This window comes from Grammomys surdaster, unplaced genomic scaffold (genome assembly GCF_004785775.1).
Source record: "Grammomys surdaster isolate TR1022 unplaced genomic scaffold, NIH_TR_1.0 126660, whole genome shotgun sequence".
NCBI classification, from domain to species: domain Eukaryota; kingdom Metazoa; phylum Chordata; class Mammalia; order Rodentia; family Muridae; genus Grammomys; species Grammomys surdaster.
In genome coordinates, this window is record NW_021621449.1 from 3,799,986 (window position 1) to 3,827,514 (window position 27,529).

Sequence of the window (27,529 nt, forward strand, 5' to 3'; positions counted from 1 at the left end):
GTATTTTAAAATATTGTACTCATAAGTATATACAATGTAAGATATTAAAAACACACAAGTTGATAATTGACTGTGTAAAGTAATAGAAATAATGTTTTCTAATGTAAGGCTTTGACTTACAGAAAGAATCTAAAATGACAGTGGCGTTAAGTGATTCAGAGTTTAACCCTTCCCCCTATTGATGACCCCTTATGACTTAACTATGTTTCCACTGGTTAGTCTCTCTTTATTTTGGGACCTTGAGAAATCTCAGCTCACTGAATGTACATACCCCACAGGTGTTTTAGAGGACTTCACACTTTTTCTTAATTGTATGTTTTCCTGCTGAGAATCAGGATTCCCAGATCCCAAGTGAGAGATCCCTGAGTCCTTAGAGATTCACAGTGACTCTGTGATGGGGACATAATCTAGGGCTAAGTAGGTGCAAAGCAGATTATCCTTCCAGGAACTGAGGGAGTGTTTAGATACTGGTGGGTCTGTATCAGGACAAAACAATGCTTTATAAAGTTGATCTGCATGGAACAGACAGACCCATGTTTTATCAGTTTATCATGATGTGCTATCTGGATCGATTAGCCCAAGATTTTCAACTGAAGAGATTTCTGGGTTTATCATTTATCAATGTTAGCATGAAATTATTCATTGCTTCCTCTCTCTGGATTGTTCTCACTGTATTCCAGGAACACATTTTTTGTTTCTCCTTAAATTTACCTGCTTCTCCTGGCTACTATCAAGACGGGGATTTTGTTATTGGAGGACTCTTTTCCTTTACAGTGTCTGGTGGAATAAATGGAAGTAAATTTGAATTTACAGATATAAACCTTATTCCGGCTTATGCTCACTTGTAAGTGTTTGGCTTCTCTCCTTAAAAATATTAATTTGGGATTTTATACATGTATAGAATGTATATTGATGAAAACTACCTCTATTGATTCCCATCCAATGTTTCCTGTCTTCAACTTGATGGAATCTCTTTCTCTGTCTCTCTCTGTCTCTTCTGTGTGTATGTCTCTCTGTCTTTCTCTCAATTTCTCTATCAATCTCTCTCTGTCTCTGTCACTCTCTGTCTCTCTGTCTCTCTCTGTCTTTCTGTCCCCTGCCCTTTCTCAGGTTTTCATTTAGGCATGCCAGTACTATAAGAGTATAGGACATCGTCTTGAGTATAGGCAAGCTAGTAAGGCAAACCTCCTAAGGACACTGACTCTCCCTTCCCCAGTAGCCTCCAAGTGCCAATAGCTACTCAGCCATGACTGAGTCTCTGTTTGTCTCTCCCCTACTCATGCCAAATTCTCTTAAATATGTAAGAAGGCTTTGAAAATAATTTTCAGTTAAAGTGATTTTTCTTTGTTTTCATTACATATATTATACTGAGAACATTATAACATTTTCCTGCTTTAATTGACTTGACACTTTTTTCTCAATTGCCATAGTTGATCAAGCACTGTGTATTTTCTCAAGGTTTATCCTGTATTTGGAGACCACATGAAATACGAAGTTTCAATGTTTGCTATTTCCCACATGCTTTACTCCTCAATTATACTTTCTCAGACACAAGCTCCACAGTAAAAAGGTAGAACTGTAAATTTAGTAGTATATGATAGTGCAAACCTTTAATTCCAGAGCTTTAGAAGCAGATGCAGGAGGATCACTGTTAGCCTGAGGTTAACTGTGTCTGAATAGTGAGTTTAAATACATCCTGGGCTGTATAAGCAAAACTTTGTATAAGCAAAAATTCAGAGATCCCACCAATTCCTAGCTATTGGCACTTGGTGGATACTGGGTAATGGAGAGTCAGTTTCCTTAGGAGGTTTGCCCTAGTAGCTTGCCTATACTCAAGATGATGTCCTATACTCTAACAGTACTGGCATGCCTAAATGAAAATGTGTGTGTGTGTGTGTGTGTGTGTGTGTGAGAGAGAGAGAGAGAGAGAGAGAGAGAGAGAGAGAGAGAGAGAGAGAAAGAGAGAGAGAGAGAGACAGAGAGACAGAGAGACAGAGAGAAATAGAGACAGAGAGAGACACAGAGAGGAAACAGAAAGACGTTATTTTGATTTTATAAGAAAAAAAATCAAAAAGCAATAATTTTGAAATTGAGAATAAGTTGTACTATGAATCTTCTTTTAAAAGACTAATTCCTCTACATGTCTAATACAGAATATCTTGCTTGTTTCTTGGATTATTGCTATATTCTTTATATGACCGAGATAGTTACAAATAACAATCCAGAATTTGAGAGAGGCCATGGGAGGAGCTGCAGGGACAAAAGAGAGGAAAGTAAATGAAGTAATTACATTTTAATTAAAAATTAATTTTAATTGATTAAAAAGAACCAACAAAAATTGTCTTTCCAATTTTTTCCTCCTAGCTATCTTACCAAACATTATCAGCAAATGCTGGCAATGGTTTTTGCTATAGAAAAACTCAACAAGGACCCAAAGATTCTATTCAATATGTCCCTGGGATTCTATCTCTTCAATGTTGACTTTCTTGAGATGAAGGCTGTGGAGAGTTCTATGGCTTTGCTCTCAGGAGAGAGCCCCCCAATTCCTAACTACACCTGCAGGCCTGAGAAGACTGATAAGCTGGTTGCTGTGATAGGAGGCATTTCAACAGGAATATCAACTCAGATCTCCCGAGTTCTAAGTCTCTACAATATCCCACAAGTATGCAAAGAATCCTGGTTTCATAGTTAAACATCATACAATAGTAATAAATGCTAACTAATTCAGTTACTGTTTATTGATGTACTTAAAAGTTTACTACTTAGTTATCATTTTAAGTCTACAGTGTAATTTATTCATAAGATGAATAATGCTTGTATGATAGATTTAATTTTAAAACCTTTAAATTTGAAAAAAATCTAGATACAAGTAATGACAATCTGTATTCTTTCCACTCCAAGAAAATTTCCTTTGTCTTATACCATTGTCAATACAGTCTTTCTTTCGTATGCAGTTTTAGTATCTTCACTGTAACTACTGTGAACATATTCCTGATTCCTTTACTGTGCTATGAGCTCAGATTGAGACATATCATTTATTTTTCCAAAGAACCATGGGTAATGCTCACTCTGGCTTTTGTTGGGAATGTTTATAATTTTTCTCTGTTGGCATGAATGTTTTAATATTTGTCTTTAAAATTCTTCCCGTTGATCAGTAATGATTTCTTATAAACAATCCTAGAGTAGTAGAATTTATAATTCAAATGCATCTTACTTAGTAATAAACTTGAGAAGGGCTCTTTAGAAATTAAGTTTGCAAATAACAGTTATCTGGTACTGTTTCTTGATATATTCATGAAGTAACTCAAAATCTTTGTAAAATGCATTATGCTACCGTTTTATTTTTAATTTTTACCTATTTGTTTACCTTTGAGACAGGTTCTCAACATGCAGTCATGAGTTTCCTATGTAGCTCAGGATAGCCTCACAGAAATTCTTCTGCCTTTGCTTGCCCACAGCAGGGATTAAAGGCATGTAACACAATGCGTGACCTGAAGTTTATTTTTATGGGGTTTTGTGAATCAATTTTATTTCTTATTTTAAATATTTGGTTTTGGTCATATGCTAATTATAACATTAATAATGATTACAATTATTTTTAAGAAGTGTGTATATAATCGTACTTGGCTCCTTTTTGTCACAGATCCTCCTACCTTCCTCTTACTGGTTTTCAGTCTCTCACATAACATCTCTCCATTCTGTTTTCCTGCCATGAGCTGCTTTGAATTGATTTTTGCACAGGGTAGAGAGACAACTCCACATTAATTTTTCTACATGTGGCTAGGTATTTAATTTACCTATCAATTTGTGGAAGCTATTGTCTTTTTTCCAAATCTGTTTGTGACTGTAGCCCTGTTAGTTTATTTATTGATCTTCTGTTTAGTTTGTCAAAAGGTTTATCTTCTGCCAATACCAGGCTACTATGTTACTATGGATCAGTAGTACAATTTGACATCTGGTTTTGTAAAACATGTACCAGTACCTTCTCTATTTAGGTTGGCTTTGTACAGTTGGAGTCTTTGTGTTTCCATATGAACTTTAGAATTGTCTTTGCTAGTTTTGTGAAAAGAGTCATAGGAAGATTGATGTGAATTATCCTTAATAATATATCATTTGGGCATAGTTTGTAATATTAATTTGGCCATTCTGTATGCATCCACGTTCATCCAATTTCTAACCTCCTCTTTAATACCTTTAAAGTCTTCCACATCTTTGTTTACACTTACTCCTAGTTGCTTTTTTTATTGTACATGGTAATACTCCCATTATTTCTATCTCTACAAATTCATTATTGATATATAGAAAACTACTAGGTTGGATATCAATATTGTGTTCTTTGCTTTGATGAAAGTGTATATAAAGTCAGGGAGTTTCATACTTAACTTTCCATGAAGAGCCCATGAGAAAACATTCGGACATAAACATATCATATGCAAACAGGAATAATTTGCCTTCTTCATACCCTATGTGGGTGTGTTTTTTACTGTATTGATTTTGCTAGGATTTCAAACTAAAATTGAACGGCAAAAGTGAATAAACTCTAGCCATTTGTTTGTAATTTTACTAGTAAATTTTGTATTTTTCATCTGGCATTTTATCCATGTCAGTATCCCTGTATTCAGTTGTTAAGGAATTATGATATTTGGGTTGTCACATTGTTTTGGGTGTTCATATTTCTTTGGTCTCTTTGTTTGAGTTGGAATTCTGCTGGCTTGGATGTTTCCTTTTGTTTTACTTGCATATATTATTACTTAGCCATGTTCTACTTTTATGTAAATACATTTTTGTTATTTTTAAAATTTAGAGGTTATGAATTTCATGATACAGTTTCTGGGAATTGAACTTTGCTCCTTAGAATGTTTCTTTTGTCATCATAGGATGCACGGGTTTCATCATGCCCGTTCACACTCACTTTGTTCTTACTGTCTGCATCCTGACATCACTCACGCTCTCCCATCTTGCTTCTCCATTCTTAACAAAACTCTTTTAGCTTTTAGTTCAGTGTTTTATTACCTTCCCTGCCTTAGGGTTTCTTCTACCATTCTAGTATTCCCCTTTCTACTTCTCTCTCCCTCTCCCTTTCACTCTCCCATTCTCCTTCCCTCCCTCCACCCCCTTTCTCTTTCTCTGTACATGTATTTCTGCCTATGCATTTCCGTGTATGTTTGTGTGTACATGCATGTGTGTGTCTGGTAAGAGAAATATATGGGAATGGTGTGTGTCAGGTGTGTGTTACAAGTAAATGTGTCCTGTGATTGTGCAGGTAGGTATTTCAGGACACCCACATGTGGAGACCAGAGAGTCTTCCTCCATCTCTATCTACACTGATGCCTTGAATCAGGGTCTTCCACTGAACCAGAAGCTTGAGATTCTGGGCTGACTAGTCTGCAAACTCTTAGGATTTATCTGTCTCTACTATGCTCTTTGGGGTACTAACTCATGCTAGCATCTCTGACTTGTTATAGAGATGCTGAAGCACTTCTGACTCACACTGCCTCCTAATAAACTTCATGACACACACACACACACACACACACATACACACATGTATGTATGTATATATATACATGTGTGTATGTGTGTATGTATGACATAAAATTTTAAGTTAGTGTATAAAGTGGATTTATCATGGCATCTTCATGCATGCATAGCACTATAATTTACTCTTCAGTCCCTCAAGCTTGGCCTATCAGACTCCACAGTTACAGACTGATTCTGAGGTCAGAGCCTAGTTAGCAAGACAGTGAACCTAAGTTATCCCTCCATAAACTGCCTGAGCAAAGCCTCTTCCTACAAAACTATTCAGTTTGTTGCCATTGTGAACTTCCATTTCCACACCTGCAATCTGAGGCAGCCTCATCCAGGCCTGTTCAGATGCCTGAAGACTCTGTGAGGTTTGACACTCCCCATTCTCAGCCCCTGTCACAGTAGGTCAGTGTTAGATGATCTGTTCTCTCCTGAGATGGCAGCCTGCCACAGCCCTCTCAGACATGGGAACTGACAAACTAAAGTTCTTGTATTTGGTCAGCCCATCTCCCTGGAGAAGCAGCTGTCTTCCTGAGAGCAACACGTGGATTGGAGACCTGAAAGAGCCCTGGGCTTGTCCTGTAAGCAGGACAAAAGATCTTTCTACCACAGACACTTGTCTTATCTTTTGGATGCATTTTTGTCACATTTCAAAAACATAACTTTTACATTTATAGTTTAAGAGTAGTTCATTTAGATTTTGGAATATTTTAAGTAAACACAGTTATTAACTTGTCTCATGGGCTTCATGAACCCATTATCAATGTTGAATAATTTAAAAAATTGTCTCATTTTGTATTATCTATTTAAATTGCTGAATTTGGACATTTACTAAATACTCAGTATTTCTTTATGTTACTGTTTCCTTCCTCAATTTATTCATGTTTATTTCATTTTCTGATTTCTTCTTTCTTATTCCTCCTCCTTATCTAATCTTCTCTTCCTGTCAATTAACATGTATTAAATATCTGTTTACAATTACCATAATTTTGGATTTAATAAGTGAAATGTTCAGTAAACATTCATATTCAGATGCCTGTTGTGAAGTCAGTGAATGCAGCCAGAGTGTGAGCTGTGGATTATGGCATGATCTAGTGGACATTTGACTTTAGGAGAAAATTTATGGAATTTGTGTAGAAAAGGGGATCAAGTCCCAACATGAGCCATGGGACACTGGGATATTCTGATACCACTTGTGTAGAGAAAGATAGAAGATTCAGTAAGGCAAACTGATAGTGTTGGCCAAACCTTGAAATACATTCCTTGATCAAAGGAAAAAATCCTGGAACTCATTCAGGAACACATCTTAAAGAAATGGATTGTTTTGTGCCAACAAGTACAGTGAATTTTAATAATTGGTCATTTAATTTGACAAATGATGGATCTAGTCCACTCCCAACCCCGGAAGAGATGCCCTAAGTACATAGGAATGAAAGTGAATAAATATAAATTGAAGTTTTGTGATAAGAGGGATAGAAATGTGATGGGGTAACCAGATTACTATTAAAGAGAAACTTTCCAACATTCATTGAGGTAGATATTCAGCCTTCTATCCTAAGCAAGCTTATATTGAGCATTACAGAAAGACAAAAACAAAGGAACTTCTAGGGAAATTTACACTTTACTCGTTCATTTTAAAATGCTTCTTAGGTTCTTCTTTATTGGATAATTAGTTAATGAATTTATGACTTCTTTAGTTTTAAAATTTCTCCCCTTCCATATCAGGAGGAGGAAATTTTTAGTAAGAGAAATGACAGATTTGCAAATGCTTTTGTTTGACTGGTAATGTCTTAACTGATAGAAAGAGATAGACACTCTGTGGCCCTGTTTGATACCTTTTAGGAAAGTGAAAAGATAAAGATACACTTTATGTAAGGACTAAAAAGTAAGTGATGGGACATAGATAACAAATTAGTATTTCTTAGCAAAGTTATTTAACTGTGTACTTTGTCCTAGTGCATTAAGAGAAGACATAAAGTCATTTGAGAATAAACCTAATTATAGTATCTTTAGTTGTAACTTTCTGTTTAGATCAGCTATGCTCCTTTTGACCAGAGTCTTGGGACCCAAGTCCAGCTCCAGTCTCCTTACCAGTTTCCTATGCACACCACAGCTCTGTATCAGGGAATTATTCAACTGCTGCTATACTTCTCTTGGGTCTGGGTTGGCCTGGTCATCTCAGATGATATGAGGGGAGAACTCTTCCTTAGGGACATCATAGAGGAGATGAAGAACCATGGACTTTGTCTTGCATTTGCAGAAAAGATTCCAGAAACTGCTGCTGTGGACACAGTACACGAGAAGCTTTTTTTCGAAAGATTCACATTGACATCTGTTATTGTTGCCTTTGGTGACACTTGTTCTCTTCTGTATTTTGTGGAAGACACCATTCAGTATCATACTTTTCATAATGTCTGGATCACAACTTCTGATTTGGATTTAACCATGTTTACTTTTTATCAAAATACAAATTTGTTCACTTTTGGAGGATTATCATTTTCTTTTCACATGGATGAAATTCTAGGATTCACAGATTTTCTCACTAGTGTCCAACCCAGAAAATACAGTCATAATATCTTTATTCAGGAGATGTGGTCGGTCTTATTTGGATGTCCATACATCTATAGGAATGGAGTCATGGAACCAAGTCGATGTGAGCAAAATGGCAGCCTGAGCACACGTCCTTTTCATGACTGGGATATGAATACCTCACCCTATAGCTACAAAGTCCATGCTGCTGTACACGCCATTGCTCAGGCACTCCATGAGGAGCTGTCACTAAGAGTGGAAGGAGAGTCACTTGATAAAAGTGTCTTCCAGGCTCCTCTCCCATGGAAGGTAGCAATAGCTGGTCTTGTGTTTTCTTACCGTGTTGGGATTGGATTGTAAATTCTCCATGTTGTTTCATGAACTTTCAGAGTTATTCTCAAGTTAAAGATAAAATTAAGGAAAAATATATTTGTGGTGCTTAAAGTTGAACTAACATTTTAGTCAGAAAACAATATGTGCATGATGCTGAAAAAATGGTTTTCCTATTCTTTATTTTCCTATTTTAACACATTCAAACAATAATATTCATGCCCTTTTATGTCACATTTTTTATTATTCTTTTATTCTTATGTGAAGAAACTATAGAATACAACTCAAATACCTTGTACAAGTATAAATACGGCATATTTTAAGGTGTTTTAGGCACATTTGATGCCAATAGTTTGTTTTATTTTGATAAGCAGATCCTAGAAAGAACACATAGCTCTGTAAGGCTAGACATTGCCATGACTATTTCACAGCATATGTGGCTTCATGAGTTTGAGGGAGCCTGGACTGTATAGACAGACCTTGTCTTTAAAACTAGATCCCAACACCAACTGAAACAAAAACAGTTTTCATTAATCAATGTGGATTGAATGGAGAGGCACTAATCACAACACATCAGCTTTCCATGTTTCCCCCTCTGCACCTGCTTAGCTTTGCAAACCAATTGAGTTTCTAACACTGTACCAGAGTTCCTCCCTCTACATTTTTATCAACACTTTTTTGTTTGATATTATTTAAAGTTCCTCATTGTTTGGTACTTTCAAACACATAATAATGAATGTTGTGTATTTTCTACCTCTGCCTTTTTGCATTCTGTATCCCTCCCTCCTCTGTCCTAGCCTTTCTCCCATCCAGCTCTCTCTCCCTCTCATGATCTCTTTCTGTAGGTGGGATCCTCTGTATTTAGTTAGAGATTCTAACCCAAGAGTGAATGGTTATTTCTGGACTAAAGACTAGTAATCCCTTTAGATCACATAAATCTTTATTGTGTGTTGAATTTTGACATCAGGCATCCTAATATATAGAATGTAATATAGCAGCTCATGGTGAGCTAAATTTACATTTCTCTGAGGCCTGTGATGTTAAACGTCTTTCCACACACTTTGTGAACACATGTCTCCCTGTCTTGAAAAAACAATCTAACAGAAACTTTTCCTTATTTTAACTTTTTGACCAAATAATTTCATTCATTACCTATAAACTTGGGATAATAACCATTCATTAGGTATCTTACTTGCAAATATCTTCTTGGATTTCATGGACTGTCGTTTCACACTGTTGGTTGTTTCTTTGCTGTGCAGATGCTCTTTCTTGGAAGGATAATTTATCTTAGCTTTCATTGACTGCTTTTGATATCATATTTGAAAATATCCTCATCAAGACCAATGATATCAAAGGACTTCCCTCTCCAATTTACCCTAGAAATTTTTATTCTGAGGTTTTGATCTGGTTTTACTTTATTTGGTGTATGAAACAGACAAAAATCCAATGGCAGTTTTTCACCCTATTTTCACAACAGCATTTGTAGAAGAGACTACACTTCACCCTTTGTGAGTTCTTGGTGTCTTATTGGTTTGGTTGTTTTCTGGACTTCTGTTCAGCTCCTCTGCAATGTGTGCATGTTATAGGCCATGCTTGTACTGCTGTAATTTTACAAAACTATTTGGAATGGGAAATGCAATGCTTTAATTTTGTTCTTCTTGTTCAAGTTTACAAAAGGCATGTGACTTCTTGTGGTTGCCTTCTCCTGTGGGGATTTATAGGCCTTGTCAATGTCTGAGAAAAAATGTCATTTAAATTTTCATAGAGACTGCCCTAATCTGTGAGACCATTGGTATAATTGACTATTTAAACAGTATCACCTCTTCTAATCCTTGATGCTGTGTCCTCTCTATGTCTTTTCAATCTCTGTCATCAGCATCTTACAGGTTTTGCCTAACGGATATTTTATATACTTGGTTATCTTTCTTTTCCTAACTAGCAAAATAATTAAGAATATTGTTTTATTATTTCTATTGGCATATAATTATTATACAATATATTGGATTTCATAAGTATAATTCCATTCAAGTGTATACAATACTCATTTGACTATGTTTCCCCTCAGTTCCTTCACTCCACTTTCTATTCCCTGCAGAGGTGTGTTGGTTTGAATGAGAAATATCCCTCACAGGCTCAGGATTTGAACAATAAGTTTTTGAGGCATTTGTCTAGGGAAATATGTATGATGTAGTTTTCCTGGAGTAAATACCTCAATTCAGAGGAGTTTTGACATTTACTTATCTTCATCTTACTTCACGGCTACCTTCTTGTGTTTCAGCTTTCTATGCTATCACAAGTGCCTGCTGCCATGCTCCCCACCAGGATAGACTCTGGTTCCCCTGGATCCATAGGCCCAAATAAACTCTTCCTTCTGTCAATTCCTTGGGTCATAGTGCTTTATCACAGCAACAGATCAGTAACTAATACATACTTGTGTTAGTCACACTTGATCCTCGACAAAGTTTTTCTTTAATCCCAAGTCTTCTGTTTTTATGTAAGTGTGTGTGTGTGTGTGTGTGTGTGTGTGTGTGTGTGTGACTCCATGGGAGAAAACTCATTTTCCCTTTCCCAGAAAGTATAAGTGACAGTACAGTTGTTAATTTTTAACTTAGTCACTAGGTTTTCATTCAGTTCATTCGTTCATTCATTCATTCATTCACTCATTCATTTACTTTTCTTAAATAAAACAAAAATTATTTCATAAAATGAAATAAAACTATCACATGGAAGTCACACAACAGAAAGAAGAGTGCCTCCTCTTCTATAGCATTCTCTGAGCTATAAGGGAGAGGTTATTATTTTATTATTTTCAAAAAATTTATTCTTCTTTCCTATAAAACATCCATCACTCTATTCCTCCTATTCACTTGCCCAACCCCACTCTCCCCTAGATCCCATGGTTCTTTGTTTTCCTTCTCTAAAATGGAATATTTCTCAGGGAAATATCAACATGGCATAAGAAGATACAGTGAGCTTAGGCACATACCCTAATATCAAGGCCCATGAGGCCACCCAGTAGTAGGAAAAGGGTACCCAAGGAAGCAAAATGTAAGAGTCAGATATGCACACTCTTCTATTGTTAGGAGTCCCAAACCGCATCAAGCTAAATAAGCATAGCATGTATGTAGATGAATTAGGGTAGATCTCTACAGGCTCTGTATTTGTCAATTCAGTCTCTGTGAGCCACTGTAAACCCTGCTTCCTTGATACTTTGGGATGTGTTCTCCTGGTGTCCTGGACTGGTCTGGCTCTTACAATCCTCCTTCCCCATCTCCCATGGGTTGCCCAGGCAATGCATATCATTTGGCTGTGAATCTCTGCATCTGTTCCCATCACTTGCTACATGAAGTCTCTGATATATCAGGTCTAGGCACTGCTCTATGACTATAGCAGAATAGCCTTACAAATCTGTTTCTGACTAGTTGCTGTTGTTGTCAGTGGTGTTCAATTTTCCCTTGGTGCTCTGAGCAACCCAGTGTCAGGTTCCTGGCCATCCAAGCAGTGTCTGCCATGTGATGCATCTCATGGCTTGAATCTCAAGTTAGATCAGTCATTGCCGGTTTACTCCCACAGATTTAGAGACACTGTTGTCCCAGCACATCTTGCAGTCAGGACAGGTTGTGGGTCCAAGGTTTTTTCCCTGGGTGGGTATCCAAGCTACACCACTGGGAGCCTTGCCAAGTTACACAAGATGGCCAGTTCAGGTTCCATATGCTCCATTACTAAGTTCTTACTAAAGTCATCCTCATAGGTCCAGGAAGCTCCACTCCACTAGGTTTTGACATTGCCTCTAAAAGCCCTATTATTCCATCATTCACTGTGTCTCTGTCCATAACTTCTCCTGCTATACATCCCTCCCCAAACTCTTTACTTCTTGTTCCCCTCTCTATCCACCCTCTAGTCAACCCACAAAATCTATTCTATTTTCCATTCCCAGGGAGATCTTTATGACCTGTACCCTCAACCCGCAGAATCTTCCTTGTCTCATAGCCTCTCTCTGGGTCTATCTGGGTCATGGATGTACCATGATTATCCTTTATTTTACAAAGAATAACAACATATAACTAACTAAATGCTATGTTTGTCTTTCTGGGTCTAGGTTGCAGCACTCTGGATCTTCTCTAATTCCTTCCATATGCCTGCAAATATCACAGTCTCATTTTTCTAACAGCTGAGTAGCAATCCATAGTTTAAGTGTATTTGCTGATCCATTTTTCAGTTAAGAAACATCTAGGTTTTATCCAATTTTTGGCCATTTTAAATAAATCCACTGTGAACATAGGTGAGCAGGTGTCTTTGTGGTAGGATGGAGTGTCATTTGGGTATAAACCCAAGAGTAGTGTAGCTGAGTCTTAAGGTAGATCGATTCCCAATTTTCTGAGGAACCAGCATATTCATTTCTCTAGTAGCTGTACCAGTTTGTGCTCCCTTTATCAATGCAGAAGTGTGCACCTTGGTTGATATCCTTGTCCTCATGAGCTTCTGTCTTTGATCTCATTAATTCTCAAGGTGGAAGACAGAATCCCAAAGTAGTTTTGTTTTGCATTTCCCTAATGGCTAAGGACATTGAATATTATTTTAAGATTCCTCTATTCAGAATTCTCTGTTTAGCTATGTACCTCACTTTTTCTTTAGATTGTTTGGTTACTTGTTGCCTAGTGTCTTCAGTTCTTTATATATTTTGGTTATTAACTCTCAGTCAGATGTAGAGTTGGTATAAACCATTTGTAATTATGTCGCATTCTGAACTTGTTCTTTGGCTTGCAGAAGCTTTTTGATTTCATGAACTCTCACTTATTCATTGCTGGTCTAAGTGCCTGCATTATCAGTGTTCTGTTTAGGAAATTGTCTTCTGTACCAATGTGTTTAAAGCTGTTTTCTACTTTAACTTCCTTTTCCAATGTGTCTGATCTTGTTTAATGTGATTGGTAATTGGCCTTGAGTTTTGTTCAGGGTGATAGATATAGATCTGTTTGCATTCTTCAACATGAAGATACTCAGTTTGAACAGCACCATTTGTTGAATATTCTTTCCTTTTACTTGGTATTTCAGTCTCCTTTATTAAATATATAATTGGTGTGCAGAGGTGTGTGGATTTATTTCTGGGTCTTCAATTCAATTTCATTGCTCAACATGTGTGTTTTTATATAAATACTTTGTGGCTTCTGTTATTATAGCACTGTTCTATAATGTAAAATTAAGAATAGTGATACCTCTTGAAGTTATTTTTCTATTGACTATGTTAATTCTACTGATCCATGAGTATGGGAGATCTTTCCATCTTCAGATATTTTCTGTTGTTTCTACAATCTAAGACTCAAAGTTTTATCACATAAATCTTTTACTTGATTTATTTGGCTATCCCTAAATATTGTATGTAATTTGTAGCTACTGTGAGGAGTTTTGTTTTCCTGATTTTTTTCTCAGATTGTTTGTCTTTTATATACAGGAAAACTACTTTTTTTTTTTTATCTTGAGTCCAACCACATCTATAAAAGTATTCATTTGTCATAAGAGTGCCCTGGTAGGGGTGCTTGTATATGTACTATCATGGAATCCACAAATAATGATATCTTGAATTTTTATTTTGTTTTTAATTTTATTTTACTTGAATTTTTATTTTATCATCCATTGATCTCCTACAGCTACCTTATTGCTGTACTGTCCATTTGGTTAAAAACATCTTTTACATCCAGTATTTGTTGAGTGTTTGTCTGAATGTGTGTGTGTGTATATTTGTTGTGTGTGTGTGTGTGTGTGTGCACATGTGTGTGTGTCCATGCATTTGTTTGTGTGTCTGTGTGTGTGTGTTTGTGTGCATGATTGTGTCATATAGCCCTACTGCTAGCAAAGATTAGCCCTATGACAAACGTTTGATATACAGAACAATAATGAAAGCCATAGGAACATACAGTTAGAGAAATACAGGTCACCAGGTTTATTTACATCTCAGTGAATTATAGTGCAATTCTGAATGTTATTTTTTCACTTTCAGCTCCATCCATTCTTACAAAAGGGACAACTTGGGAGAAGTACCAATGAAGGGAATGTTGAGAACAAGGAGGTGTCAGCAACCAAGCTTGACATCTTTAATTACCAGTCTCTGCAGAGCGGTACCGAAGCTCAAGTGAAGGTTGGCGAGTTTGTCTTTGAACCTCACAGTGTGCAGCATCTTTCCCTAAATGAAAAACTCATAAATTGGGGCAGATACCACAAGGGGGTGAGTATCTCTGAGGTCAGTACCATGAGCTGTTCTCAGAGTGGAATTTCTCAGAGAACAGGATTGTCAGAAGTCATCAGCTTTTGGCCTAAGAAGAGCAAAGAATGTTACTTGCCTAAAACCAAAAGCTTCTGGTCACAGAATAGTAAGAGAGAGTTAAATCACCAGAAGCCATCAGCCTCTGAGTCCCAGAAAAGTAAGTGAGAGTTAATGAGTCATTAGCCTTTGGTTTCATCCATCACTGGGTCCCAACTCAATACCTGACTGCTGGTGTGGAACCCCACCCAGTTACATCTTCCTTGTCTATTATGAGGGCTGGATATTTCCTATCTCTGACTCACTCTGTGAGATCTTTCTTTGATTCATCACTGTTTTTTTTTAGATGTTACTTTCAAACATGGTTCCTTCTACCAACTAATTTTGCCTTTGATTTTTGGTATTAAAGATTTGATGAGGGCTGAGCCATTCCACAACCAAATAAGCTATTTTCTGTAAATAATACAATCTATGAGTGCACAATATAATTAAATATTCTGTACACATATTTCTGGAATTGAATTTTAATTCCATATGCACATTCATCTGCTTATTGTTGGAACTGTTTACCCTGAAAATCTCAGTGTTGTGATTAAAAAGAGTTGATACATAGTAATGGGAAACATTATAGTCTCTGAGAGACCAAATAAGTTTTCTTCATGGAAAACACTGTGTATATCAACTACTTCACTCAGTTCTCCTGTTCAAGATTAGTATAGTAGAACAATAAGGGAATCAACAATACTTATACATATATATATATATATATATATATATATATATATATATATATACTTTTATTTGGTTACAGCTTAGTGGGTTTTGTTTTGCTTTGTTTTTCTTTTTGTGCTATTGTATTTTAATTTCTAGGTTTTAAGTGATTGTTGTTTTATTGGGATTTTGGTTTATTCTCTGAGAAAGATCATAAATTTGGGTGAGTAGGCAGTGGGCGAAGATCTGGACAGAGTTGGAGTAGGGAAAGGATAGGATCAAAGTATATTCAAATTTAAAAATTCTTTTAAATATAATAATACAGTATACAAAATATAACAAAATAGAAATAACAGCTGAATGAAATAAAAAACAAGTAAAAGAGAAACAGAGAGAGAGATCAAGAAAGAAAGAGACACTATGGTTTCACACTCTCTAAAAGCATGGTAGTTCTTAGTTGTTACAGTACACAGATGTTCTGCTGAACATCTAGATGTTTTGCTGCCATCTGGATGCTAATACTGAATGTCATGAATTGACTGCCTTCCCTCCTCTCATGTCCCCTATACAGACTCCTGTATCTGTTTGCAGTCAAAGTTGTCCACTTGGATTTAGGAAAGCACCTGTTGAAGGGAAACCATTCTGTTGTTTTGATTGCCTCCCATGTCCAGATGGAGAGATTGCAAATGAAACAGGTATTTATAAAATGATTCTGAATGTGGACATTTTTGGAAATGGTTCTGAATGTGGAAGTTTCTAGAAATGATTCTGAATGTCGAAATGATTCAAAATCGGGCAGAAGTAAGTAATAAAAAGTCTGAAGACACAGTTAGAGTTGATATATCTGACTCTTAATTACTTTAAAACAAATTCTTGCTTTGTGGAGGTTGCACAGGTTTTTATTCCCAGCACTCAGTAGGTGGATTTCTAATTTCAAGGCTAGCATGGTCTACAGTACGAGTTCCAGGACTGCATAGAGAATGCCTACCTTCAAAAACAAGCAAATATAGACACAGTCATTTTTGTTACTGTTGGTTGTTTATTGGTTGGTGAGTTGGCTTGTCCAGTTTGTTGGATTGTCAAATCTCTGGGCTCCTGTAATCCTCACGTTATTTCCCCCTGCATACCTTAAACTATGAACAATGGTCAAAGGTAAAATCCTGTATATGCCAAAAAGTTAACAGTCCCTGCAAACCCTAACAATAGGTAAAGTTAATAGTTTTGCTTTGGAATTACTTTGATTCTTGTGGGAGTTCTCATTATCCATTTCCTGGTAAGGTAAACTAGCAGAAGGTCACTGTACAGCTAAGCACTGAGAGATCCCAGAGGATGGGTGATGTGCAGGCTGTGAGTGATATTCGGACTGTGAGTGATGTGCAGAAATGCTCCTCCACTGTCCTCTGACTGTAGAGATGTCACATCTTCCTCAAATTGATTGTAATTGCAAAGCCTCCCCAGAGCACAGCAGCAGTGCTTACTACCAGTGTTTTGTGTCCTTATTTCACATCTAACATCTATTTCAAAGCAGGTATTTTGTAATGCCAATTTTATTCTCCTGCTGAAATCTGTACTTATCAATGACTGCTTAAAATAATGTCCTTTGTTTTGTTTGTTGATGAAGTCGTGGTAGTTTGCAAGCCCACTACTTCCTTAGTGCTGGGCTGGCAGATGAACACCACCAAGTCCTTGATCTTTCTTTTTTTTTTAAATTAACTTTGCATTGGTTCTTTGTGATTTTCACATTATACTTCCCAATCCATCTCATCTTCCTGTCCTCTTGTAGGTATCCTTCCCCTTGCAACCTTCCACAGCACTAACAGAAAAATGTATCATTTTAGAAACTATAATATGTCAGAGTGTGTTCCATGTCATACCCGTATGTCTATACTTCTTTGCTTGTCAATGTTCTTTGTTTATACTCTGGATTCTGCTACTCCATAGTTACTAGGGCTGCTCTTGGATACCCTGTTGTTAAATTTTAGATATTTTGGACTGGCCCCTCTATACATTCCAGCAGTTCATAGGGCAGTAGATGTTGGGGTGGACCAATTAAAAGGCCTTGAAAATAAAGACTTTACTGCCTTTATGCTCTTATGTCCAGTTGACAAACGACTCCTCAAACCAGGGCCAGATATACCCTGATGCTCAGGTGAAGTTCAGGGACTGTTCTCCTAAGTGCTGTAGCTGGGGAAAGACCTGGCCAGTTATCCCATTTTCACAATCCCAGAACAATCTTTTCTGCCTATGATAGATGACAAGGGACAAGAGTGGCTAGGAGAGAATCTCTCTTTGGTTAGCACCATCTACCAGTACATAAGAGGCAGGACAGGAAGTCCTACAATCATGTCCTTGGTGCTGGCTCAGGTGCAACCCCTACATCCAGGGCCAACTATCCTGTGCTGAAAAGGCAAGGTTCAGGACCTGGTATCTGAGTGCTGAGGCAGGTAAGGAGAATTGACAGCTCTTCTGCTCTGATGACCTTGGGGTCAGCACTACTACAAGTTGTAGGTCATAAGAGGTAAGGAAGAAGGCATCTATCCATCACCCATGTCAGTGCATGGCAGTTAAGTGGCTTGCCAACTCTGCCATGTTCATGCCCTTGGGGCTGGCTTACCTGTGCCCCAACCACCAGGGTCAGCTCAATTATACTAACCAACGGAGGTATAGGGCTCATTGTCCTGTGTGCTGCAGCTGGTGAAAGGATTATATCAGGATCATTCCTCATCTGGCTTTAATGATTGTCTGTGTTGAGTTCACTCCAACCTGGTGGCTTCAGGCCTAGAAAACTTCTAGTCTCTGGCTTGTTCTTTGTACTGGGAGTTATTTGGGTTTATGTAGCACTGGATTAGTGGTCATCTCAGGCTTTCTTTCTCCAGGGAGTGTTAGTCTACTAATCATTTAGATGTTCCTAGGTCAGAACACCGTGGGTAGACGTAACCTCTCTCCTCTCTGCCACCTACTGGTGTGCATGTGACACAGCAGCCACACCTGCAACCCTAAGAGCAGTCCTTACACTTTATACTTATCAACTACTAATGCACCCTTTGTTTACTTTTTAAAAAGTAGTACACTGACTTTAATAGATTAAAATTGAAGAAAGTATATCCACACTAATAATCTCTAGGATTAACATTTTTATAAAGTACCTTTAGCTTTACCTAATATGTTTGTGGAGTTCTTTCCCTCTTCTCCTCATCGCAGTACATTCTACGCCATCAACAGAAGCCTTAATGTTTACAAGTACATATGACTGAATCTCTTTTCGTTAACATTATCTTTGTACTTCAATACTTACATGTTTCATAATCTAAAACAATAACTTTTATGCTCTTTTAAATATACTGACTCTTACAAAATGAATTGCAAATATACTAGTTTGTATTTACTGAAAATCAGGAGATTAATAGGCTGATATCACCCTATTGTATTAAGTAATTCTAAGAAAATATTTCTATCCTCTTCATGCATTTAACATATTTTTCATGCAGGGAATTGAAAGTAAAGCCTTCAAATACACTAGGCACATGCTATAAATGCATCTCTCCATTCACAAATCATACCAGTGTCACCATGAAAATGTTTTATTACATGGACTAAATTTAATCAGAGCTCACCATACACCTTTGAAAATACATTCAGACTGGGTTATATGGCCCACTGGGTTTTCAATGGTTACTGAGACTTCATTATATGCTTCTTAGAACATTCAATCTAGCCATGCAGTTGTGGTGCATGCTTTTAATCCCAGCACTTGGGAGGCAGAGGCAGACAGATTTCTGAGTTCGAGGCCACTCTGGTCTACATAGTGAGTTCCAGGACAGCCAGGGCTACACAGAGAAACCCTGTTTCGAAAAACCAATAATAGCAATTATAATGATAATGGTAATAATAATATTCATCTATTTTCTTTTCTTTTACAAGCTTTATTTATTTATTTATTTAATGTGATGAGGGCATTAGATCTAATTACAGATGGTTTTGAGCTACCATGTGGTTGCTAGGAATTGAACTCGTGACCTCTGAAAGAGCAGCCAGTGATCTTAATCCCTGAGTAATCTCTCCAGCCCCTCAATCTATTTTCTTGTAGTGAGAGGACTTAGTTAACCAGAGCCAGAGTGACTCCATAACATGTTTCAAACTCATAATTTCGGATACTAGGCCAAAGTTTCTGTTTATCAGGCCTGGATGAGTACAAAATTGAACAATTTCAGGATTTTTTTTTTAAAACTACACCCTTAGGAGGCAGACAATCAGTAAGCTATCCTACTACCTAGCTTGTGCCCACTTCATAGACATCTAATCAGGAGCTGTAGATGCTGCCTGACCACCTAACTTGAGCCAAGTGTACTTGATCAGAAAAACTCCCCCTCATCCTTATGAACCACTCACAAAGTCACCTATATGTGTGAAGATGAAGGCAACCATTCAAAGGTAAAAGTCACCCATTTCTACTTTTACATCTTTAAACTGACCCTACAAAGTCCAGACTTGTATCTTCCATTCTGATGTATAGTACACCTCTACTTTCAGGTTTTCTGCAGAATAAATGTTCTTTACTGTTGCATACTATTTGAGTCTGGAGTATCATTCTTTACAAATCATAAACCCTTACATTTGGGGGCTCATTTACTGAATTCTGCTAACTCAAATAGTTGAGCTTTTTCTTTTCCAATTGGACAGTCTAGGTGTCTGGTTATCTATTGTCTTGTCTGTCCCCGCATTTCTGTTTTGGGTTTAATCTGGAGTCGGAGAAGGGCAAAGTAGATGAGTATTTTGTTAAGCATCAGGGACTGAGGAGTATGCTCACCAACATCCCTATAGGAAGAACTTGCTAGTTTCCGTCTAATTTCTGAATAATCTCTGTGTCTATGGGCTTTTCATGTATAGGACAGCAGACCATCTTAAACAGCTTGTGGTTTTTATGTTCCCAGTAATGTCATTCATGTCTCTCTGTGTGTATTCTGTTTGTGCATTTTATCTTCTTGTACAAGAACTTAAATTATTCCTAAGAAGAGACAAGTGCTGAGCACCCGACTGAGCTTTATCCTGAACCATTTTATAGAGCTGTGGAAGGCTCTGGTCTGTTTGATCATCCTGGCAAACTAATCATTGTGTGTAGAAATAAATGGCCCTCTTATAAAGAAGGGAGTCATGAGGAAGAAACTTTTAAAATGTAACTTTAATCTTCATTTCTAAGTTCTCTCTAAATAGTTCTCTAAAAGTTTTCTATGAAAGTTCTCTAAGAAAGTTCTTCTAAAAGGTTCTTCTCTCTAAAAAATTCTTCTTCAATTCTCTATGAAAAATGGGATTTCTTCTCTCTTTCGCCTCAGCAAATATACATCTTTCAGAATACATTACCACATGGTAAAAAGTTCACCACAAGTTTACACATAAATTCAAATCATAAATTGAATAAGGAGTTTACAACAGAGAGAAGTTGACATGCACATTAATTATTAGTATTTATCTAGCTAAATGTTCACCATGTTTCACTAGCTCTACATGTTCATTGAAAGTTAAAAACCGTAACTTTTGTGACAAAAGTATTAGTGAAGTTTCATGTAGGTAAACCCACTCATTATTTTGTCTTCTGTTTTTGGACCTATAGTAAATCAGTAGTTCCCTTTTTATGACCTTTGGTTAATTATTTTACAACCTCTTGGAATGTACTCTAAGTTCTAGATGCATGCCTATCTCAGAAGCATTTAACTTGGGACATTTGAAGTATGGCATAATTCTCATTGCAGTTTTGACATCAGAAAGGAACTAATACCAGTGTTCTAATAATTGCTAATATAATTTTTGGAATTCTTATAAGATCATCATTAAGAATTAAGAAATCCTCTATCTGATTACAGAGCATCACTACAAGAGGGTGTATCTTCTTTGTTCAGTGGAAACCTACTCAAAAGTGGACTAATACCTAGTGATTGTTATATATAATTAAAAATAACAGGTAAAGCATACTAATCTCAATAATCTTTCCTTGAATGTAATCTTATTGGCCTAGCCTAGAGAAACAAATCTGTTATTAAATTTATAGTCCGTGGTGGAACTCTTAGGATGATCACCAGCTAGTTTTTAGCTTCTCTTTGATGGTTAAACGTTACTGTCTATGAGGCCACTGGCCACAGATATTCAGATGGCAGTATTTGGTCAAAAAGACACCTGTTTGTTAAAACTATTTATGTCACTAACCGCACTGCTCTCAACACTCCTTCTTTTGCAGGAGAGTCTAACCTGCCCTCTCTACCTTGATCCTCCCTCAGCCCCTGAAGAAGGTTTCAGTCCTTCTCCTTATATCTCTGCTTCTGTCACCACTGCTCTTACTTAACCAGCACAGTCAGAGGGAGCAACAACACTTGACTCCTCTGACTCTCCTGACTCCACTTGTATTCTACCTTGCACATGGTCCTGTACTGCCCAGAGGACTGACTCTACTACAACCTTATCCCTCCAGACTGCAGAACCTCAAAATGTACAAAGGAGATAGTTCATAACATATATGCCCTTTGCTAGTAACAACATTTACAACTGAAAGTTGCAAACTTCCCCATTTTCATAGAAACACTCAGTACTCATACTTCTTTTAGATATAGTCATGTAACTCACTGGCCCATCATGGGAGATGAGTGTAAATAGGTTTTGGGAGCAAATAGACTGCTAACCCAAGCCTAGTCTGGTAATGATGTGGCCTTCCCCTAGTCTCAACCTAACTGATGGAGGTAAGGAGAATCTCTGGGTCTACTGTCAGATTTTGATGGTGTTGGGGAGGTCCCTGAGAAGCCACTAGATGGCTCATAAATTTTCTAAAGTAAGCCAGTTGATCCAGAGAAAAAATGGCTACCACAGAGATTATCTAAAAAGTCTTTTTGAAGCTGATATGAGGACAAAAGAAGACAGTACGGAAAACTAAACTGGACATGCCTTTTAAAACCATCTATGTGTATGTGCATGGAGAAGGTGGATAGCAAAAGAAGTGCTCACTTAAATGTTGGCATCATCAAAGAGACCAGTGGCTTATTTATTGAAGAAACAGGACATGGTGCCCTGAGAATGTCTAAACTGCTTCAGGATCATAGCTGCCTCTTCCCTGTTGCTCAAGGATGCTGACAAGATAACCATGAGACTGAAACTTGCTATCCCCACTCCTCATGCTATTGAGGGGATAACCCAGAATTCACATAACCAATGTCTGTCCAACCTTAAAGTGTTACAATGACATCCAGGTACCACCTGAGGACTGCAAACTGCTAAATGCTGAATTATTAAAAGTTGATGTTACCTAGTCCAATCAACATGGGAGTTCCTTGTCTTTCAGATAACTAGATGCTTCTTATACATGCCCCATTGCCCAATATTTGACTAGCATTTCAGCCTTCATGAGCCCCCAAGGAAACAATGAATGTCCTAATAACAGCAAAATTTAAATATTAAATAATGACATTCATTGGGCCACTTTATAGGCTGAGATGCTAAGTCAGAAAGGCCCCTATTTCTGGCATTGATTCATGATTTTTGGTTTCAATTGACCCCTTAGCTAATGACTAAGGCTTTGTGGGAAAGATGTGACACAGCAATTATTCGATTCAGTTATAAATAAGAGGTTGGAATGAGAGGGCACAGTGAGCCAGAGCCAGGCTGACTCCATAACGGGCTGGCAGTATTGGAGACTAGTTCCAAATTTCTGTTTTCCAGAACTGCAAACGTTTAAAACAAGTCAATTCCAGGAAAAATAAATCACCTTCATGGGCAGCCATCAGGAAGCCCCCATTACCTAGCTGGAGCCAATCTCATAAGCAGCCAATCAGAAGCTGTAGAAGCTGTTACCACAATCTAGCTTGAGCCAAATTAGCAAAAGTCACCAAAATCTCCCAGTATCTTAACCAATCACAAAGTTATCCATATCCCTGTAGATAGAGCTAACTAATCAAGGGAAAGGTAAAAAATCAGGCACTTCTACCCTAATGAGATTTAAATTGGCCCTGCTGAGTCCACACATCTATCTTCTATCCTGTAGTATGGTAGCCCGCTAAATGTAGGTCCTCTGAAATGTAAAGGCTCTTTGCTGTAGCATACTATTTGAGTCTGGGGTATCATTCTTTAGAAATAACAGACCCTTTTTCTTTTCCTTTCTTTCCTTTCCTTTCCTTTCCTTTCCTTTCCTTTCCTTTTCTTTTCTTTTCTTCTCATTTCTTTTGAGACAAGACATCAATATGAAATTATGATGGGCTGGGAGAGTTGCTTGCTGGTAATCCTCCTGTTTCTGTCCCTGAGTACTAGAGGTACAGGTGTCTATTACTGTGACTTGCTGTAATTATATTCATAATTAAAGGTGGGTCCCATGCAAGTGTCCTTGAAAGAGAATGAAATCTAAGCTTAGAGAATAAGACTTTCCATTCCACTGCATTTGTCTTAAATATTCAAAGGCTTACCTCCACCTGTATCTTTTTTAAAAAATGACAATATATGAAGAAATTTAAAAACTTTTCTGTAAAAGTACAGAAAACTCAAATAACATAAATGTAGTTAATAAATGTACATTGAACATTAAGTGCAAAATTATTTTTCCACAAATGAACTTCTAATCAGAATTTAATTAAGGATTTTAACAAATTCATTCAAACTAGAACTTTTTATTATAAGAAAAACAATTCACCTCTAAAATGTACTGCCTAAAGAATCATTTCTAAAACAATGATACATCATTTGGTAAAATCAAAATCAAAGAAACAAAAGAAAATGCCACAATGTAATGTAATAAACCAATCTGCCTCCCTTTCAGATATGAATCAATGCATCAAGTGTTCTGAAGATCAGTATCCAAACAAGCAGAGGAATCAGTGTCTCCCTAAAATTATGACATTTTTGTCCCATGAAGATACTCTAGGAGCTGTTTTGGTTTCTGTGGCCATTAGTTTATCTGCCTTTTCAGCTATGATTTTAGGATTATTTATCTGCTATCGGGACACACCCATTGTCAGAGCAAATAACAGAAATCTCAGTTATCTCCTCCTAGTTTCTCTAATGCTCTGTTTCTTTTCTTCACTAATATTCATTGGCCAACCTAGCACAGTCACCTGTGTCTTGAGACAAATGATTTTTGGGGTTGTATTTTCAGTTGCAGTTTCTGCTATCTTGGCAAAGACCTTCACTGTGGTTGTGGCCTTCCAAACCATCAAACCAGGAAGCACCTTACGAATGTGGATGGTGACCCGACTCTCAAATATTATAGTCTTCTGTGGTTCCATCATTCAAGTGTGCATCTGCGCAGTCTGGTTGGGAACATATCCCCCTTTCCCTGATGTTGACATGCAGTCAGAGTTTGGGCAAATCATCCTCTTGTGTAATGAGGGGTCCACCCTTGCTTTCTACTGTGTTCTGGGGTACTTGGGCTTTCTGGCCAGTCTCAGCTTGCTTATTGCTTTTCTGGCAAGAAGGCTACCTGACAGCTTCAACGAGGCAAAAACAATCACGTTCAGCATGCTGATTTTCTGCAGTGTGTGGATTTCTTTTGTGCCTGCTTACCTGAGCTCCAAAGGCAAAACCATGGTGGCCGTGGAAATTCTTTCAATTCTGGCCTCCAGTTCTACCTTACTAGGCTGTATATTTCTTCCCAAATGCTATGTGATCTTACTGAGGTCAGGCGGCTATTCTAGAAAGAATTTCTTTAAATGACTTCCTCTTTAAGACAAAGGAATTTATTGTGATTTGTGCAAAATGAACTATGTAGAAATAAAGATTCAGAAGAGTGGTGTGAATTCAGTGTATTTCTCTTGACAATGGCAACAGCTATTTAATCAAGTGTCCTTGCTCTCGTTGGAGATGACCAGACACATCAAACAAAGCCTCCACAGGTTAGATAGTTGCCAACTAGAGGTGACTTCTGGTGTGTCCACTAGATGTTTCTTTAAATCACAATTCTGTCATTTTTCAACAGAATGCAAGAGGACTGAAAATGATTAAAAGTAAGAATTAGAGAAAATCATTTGTGCGGCAATAAAAGTAATAGATGTTTTAAAATATGCTTCCTCTCTGTTAGTCATATGCAGTCATAGTCAGTACAAATTAATTTTAGAGAAACCATGTGTTCTGCTGAAAAGAGCTCATGGTCTCTGCTTCTCCCTTTGAAGGGGCCTCACAAACAAGACAATATGTGATATAAAGTTCAGGATCTCTGGAGGGTTTTGTGTTCTTTTCTATGTTCTGGTGGAACAGCATGAATGAGATCTTAGGCAGAGCACCAAAGGAAACACAGACATATTTACCTTGAGGATATCCAACACATCAGCGGGTAGAGGGTCTCTGAGAGAACAGCCAGATTCATGGAGTGCTTCCTGTTCTCTAGCAGACTTAGGAGTTTCACATTGTCTTCTACAGGTTCACTGAGCAAAAGCTGATAGCATTTGTATCCATTAGACTCTATTCTGAAGCAGGAAATGTTTTTGATTGTAGAAGTGAGAAAGAGAAGAGTTTTAAGGCCATAAATTCAACAGGATGTGGGGAATTGTGGAATCATTTATCCTAGATTGTGTGGCTTTTCAGGTATTTGTTTTTACCTAGCCAAGAAATCTCTTTCAACATGATGGTCAGATCATACTAAGGGCAAACTTAAGTTTAGCCTACAACAGTAGGAGGAGTCACTGCTCAGCCATGGTCAAAAACGTGCTCAGAGAGGACAACATGCCCAAAGTAGTTTGTTTATGTTCTGGAACAAGAGTTACATATATATGTCATCCATAGTTTTAAACTTGAGAGACTGTTTGCACACTACAATATTGCACCAATGTAAGACCACCCAAACAGTTAAGGTATTCTTAGGCTATTTGGAGTCTCAATTACTGTTAACTTTCTTTTTTTTTCTTTTTAAACACATTTAATTCTTTTATTTAATGTATATTTTATTTACATTTCATATGTTGTCCCCTTACCCCATCCCCCAACTACCCAGGCACCCCCCTATCCCCTCACCCCTCCTCCTTCTTCTCTGCAGATGTAACCCCTAACTACCCCCACAATCCCACCTCCCCACCCTCAAATACCCACCCCCCCCTGGGGCATCCAGCCTTCATGAGGTCAAGGATCTCTTCTTCCACCTATGCCCAGCAGGGCCCTCCGCTCTTACATATACAGCTGAAACTATGAATCCCTCCCTAAGTGCTCCCAGGCTGGTGGTTTAGACCCTGAGAGCTGTGGTTGGTTGGTATCGTTGCTCTCCTCATGGGGCCACGAACCCTTTCAGCTCCAATGGTCTTCACTCTAACTTCTCCATTGGGAACCCCATTATCAGATCAATGGCTAGTAGTGAGTATCTGCCTCTGAATATGTCAAACTCTTGCAGACCTCTGAGGAGACATCTATATCAGGCTCTTCTCAGCATATACTTCCTGACTTCCATATCGGCATCTACCTTTGGTGACTGCACATGGGATGGATACTCAGGTGGAATGGTCTTCAGACAGCCCCTCCTTCAGTTTCTGTCCCTCGCTTTGTCTCCATATTTGCTCCCTTGAGTATTTTGTTGCTCCTTCTAAGAAGGACCGAATCACCCCCACTTGATTTTCCTTCTTCATGAGCTTTATGTGGCCTGTGAGTTGAATCTTGGGCATTTCAAGCTTCTGGGCTAATATCCAATAATCAGTGAGTGAATACCATGTGTGTTCTTTTGTGATTGGCTTACCTCACTCAGGATGATAATTTCTAGTTCCATCCATTTACCTAGGAAACTCTCGAATTCGTTGTTTTTAATAGCTGAATAATACTCCATTGTATAAATATACCACATTTTTGAATCCATTCCTCAGTTGAAGGACATCTGAGTTCTTTCCAGCTCCTGGCTATTATAAATAAGACTGCTATGAACATAGTTGAGCATATGTCCTTGTTATATGTTCGAGCATCTTCTGGGTATATGCCTAGGAGTGGTATAGCTGGATCGTCAGGTAATGCTATGTCCAATTTTCTGAGGAACCGCCAGACTGATTTCCAAAGTGGTTACACCATCTTGCAGTCCCACCAACAATGGAGGAGTGTTCCTCTTTCTCCACACCCTCGCCAGCATCTACTATCACCTGAGTTTTTAATCTTAGCCATTCTAACTGGTGTGAGATGGAATCTCAGGGTTGTTTTGATTTGCATTTCCCTGATGACTAAGGATACTGAACATTTCTTTAGATG

General features: G+C 37.7%; 1 protein-coding gene and 1 non-coding gene across 2 annotated transcripts; one reads left to right on the plus strand and one right to left on the minus strand.

The window, feature by feature from the left end:
• The first annotated feature begins 629 nt into the window (after positions 1 to 629).
• LOC114615407 (vomeronasal type-2 receptor 26-like) lies at positions 630 to 25,030 on the plus strand. The gene is made up of 6 exons (XM_028761136.1): positions 630 to 844; positions 2,365 to 2,662; positions 7,558 to 8,364; positions 14,381 to 14,605; positions 15,924 to 16,047; positions 24,138 to 25,030. The coding sequence occupies exons 1-6, from the start codon at positions 630 to 632 to the stop codon at positions 25,028 to 25,030; spliced, it is 2,562 nt and encodes an 853-aa protein (XP_028616969.1).
• LOC114615430 lies at positions 18,231 to 18,359 on the minus strand. The gene has a single exon (XR_003710469.1). It is a non-coding gene; the product is annotated as a small nucleolar RNA SNORA17 (small nucleolar RNA).
• Positions 25,031 to 27,529: the final 2,499 nt, after the last annotated feature.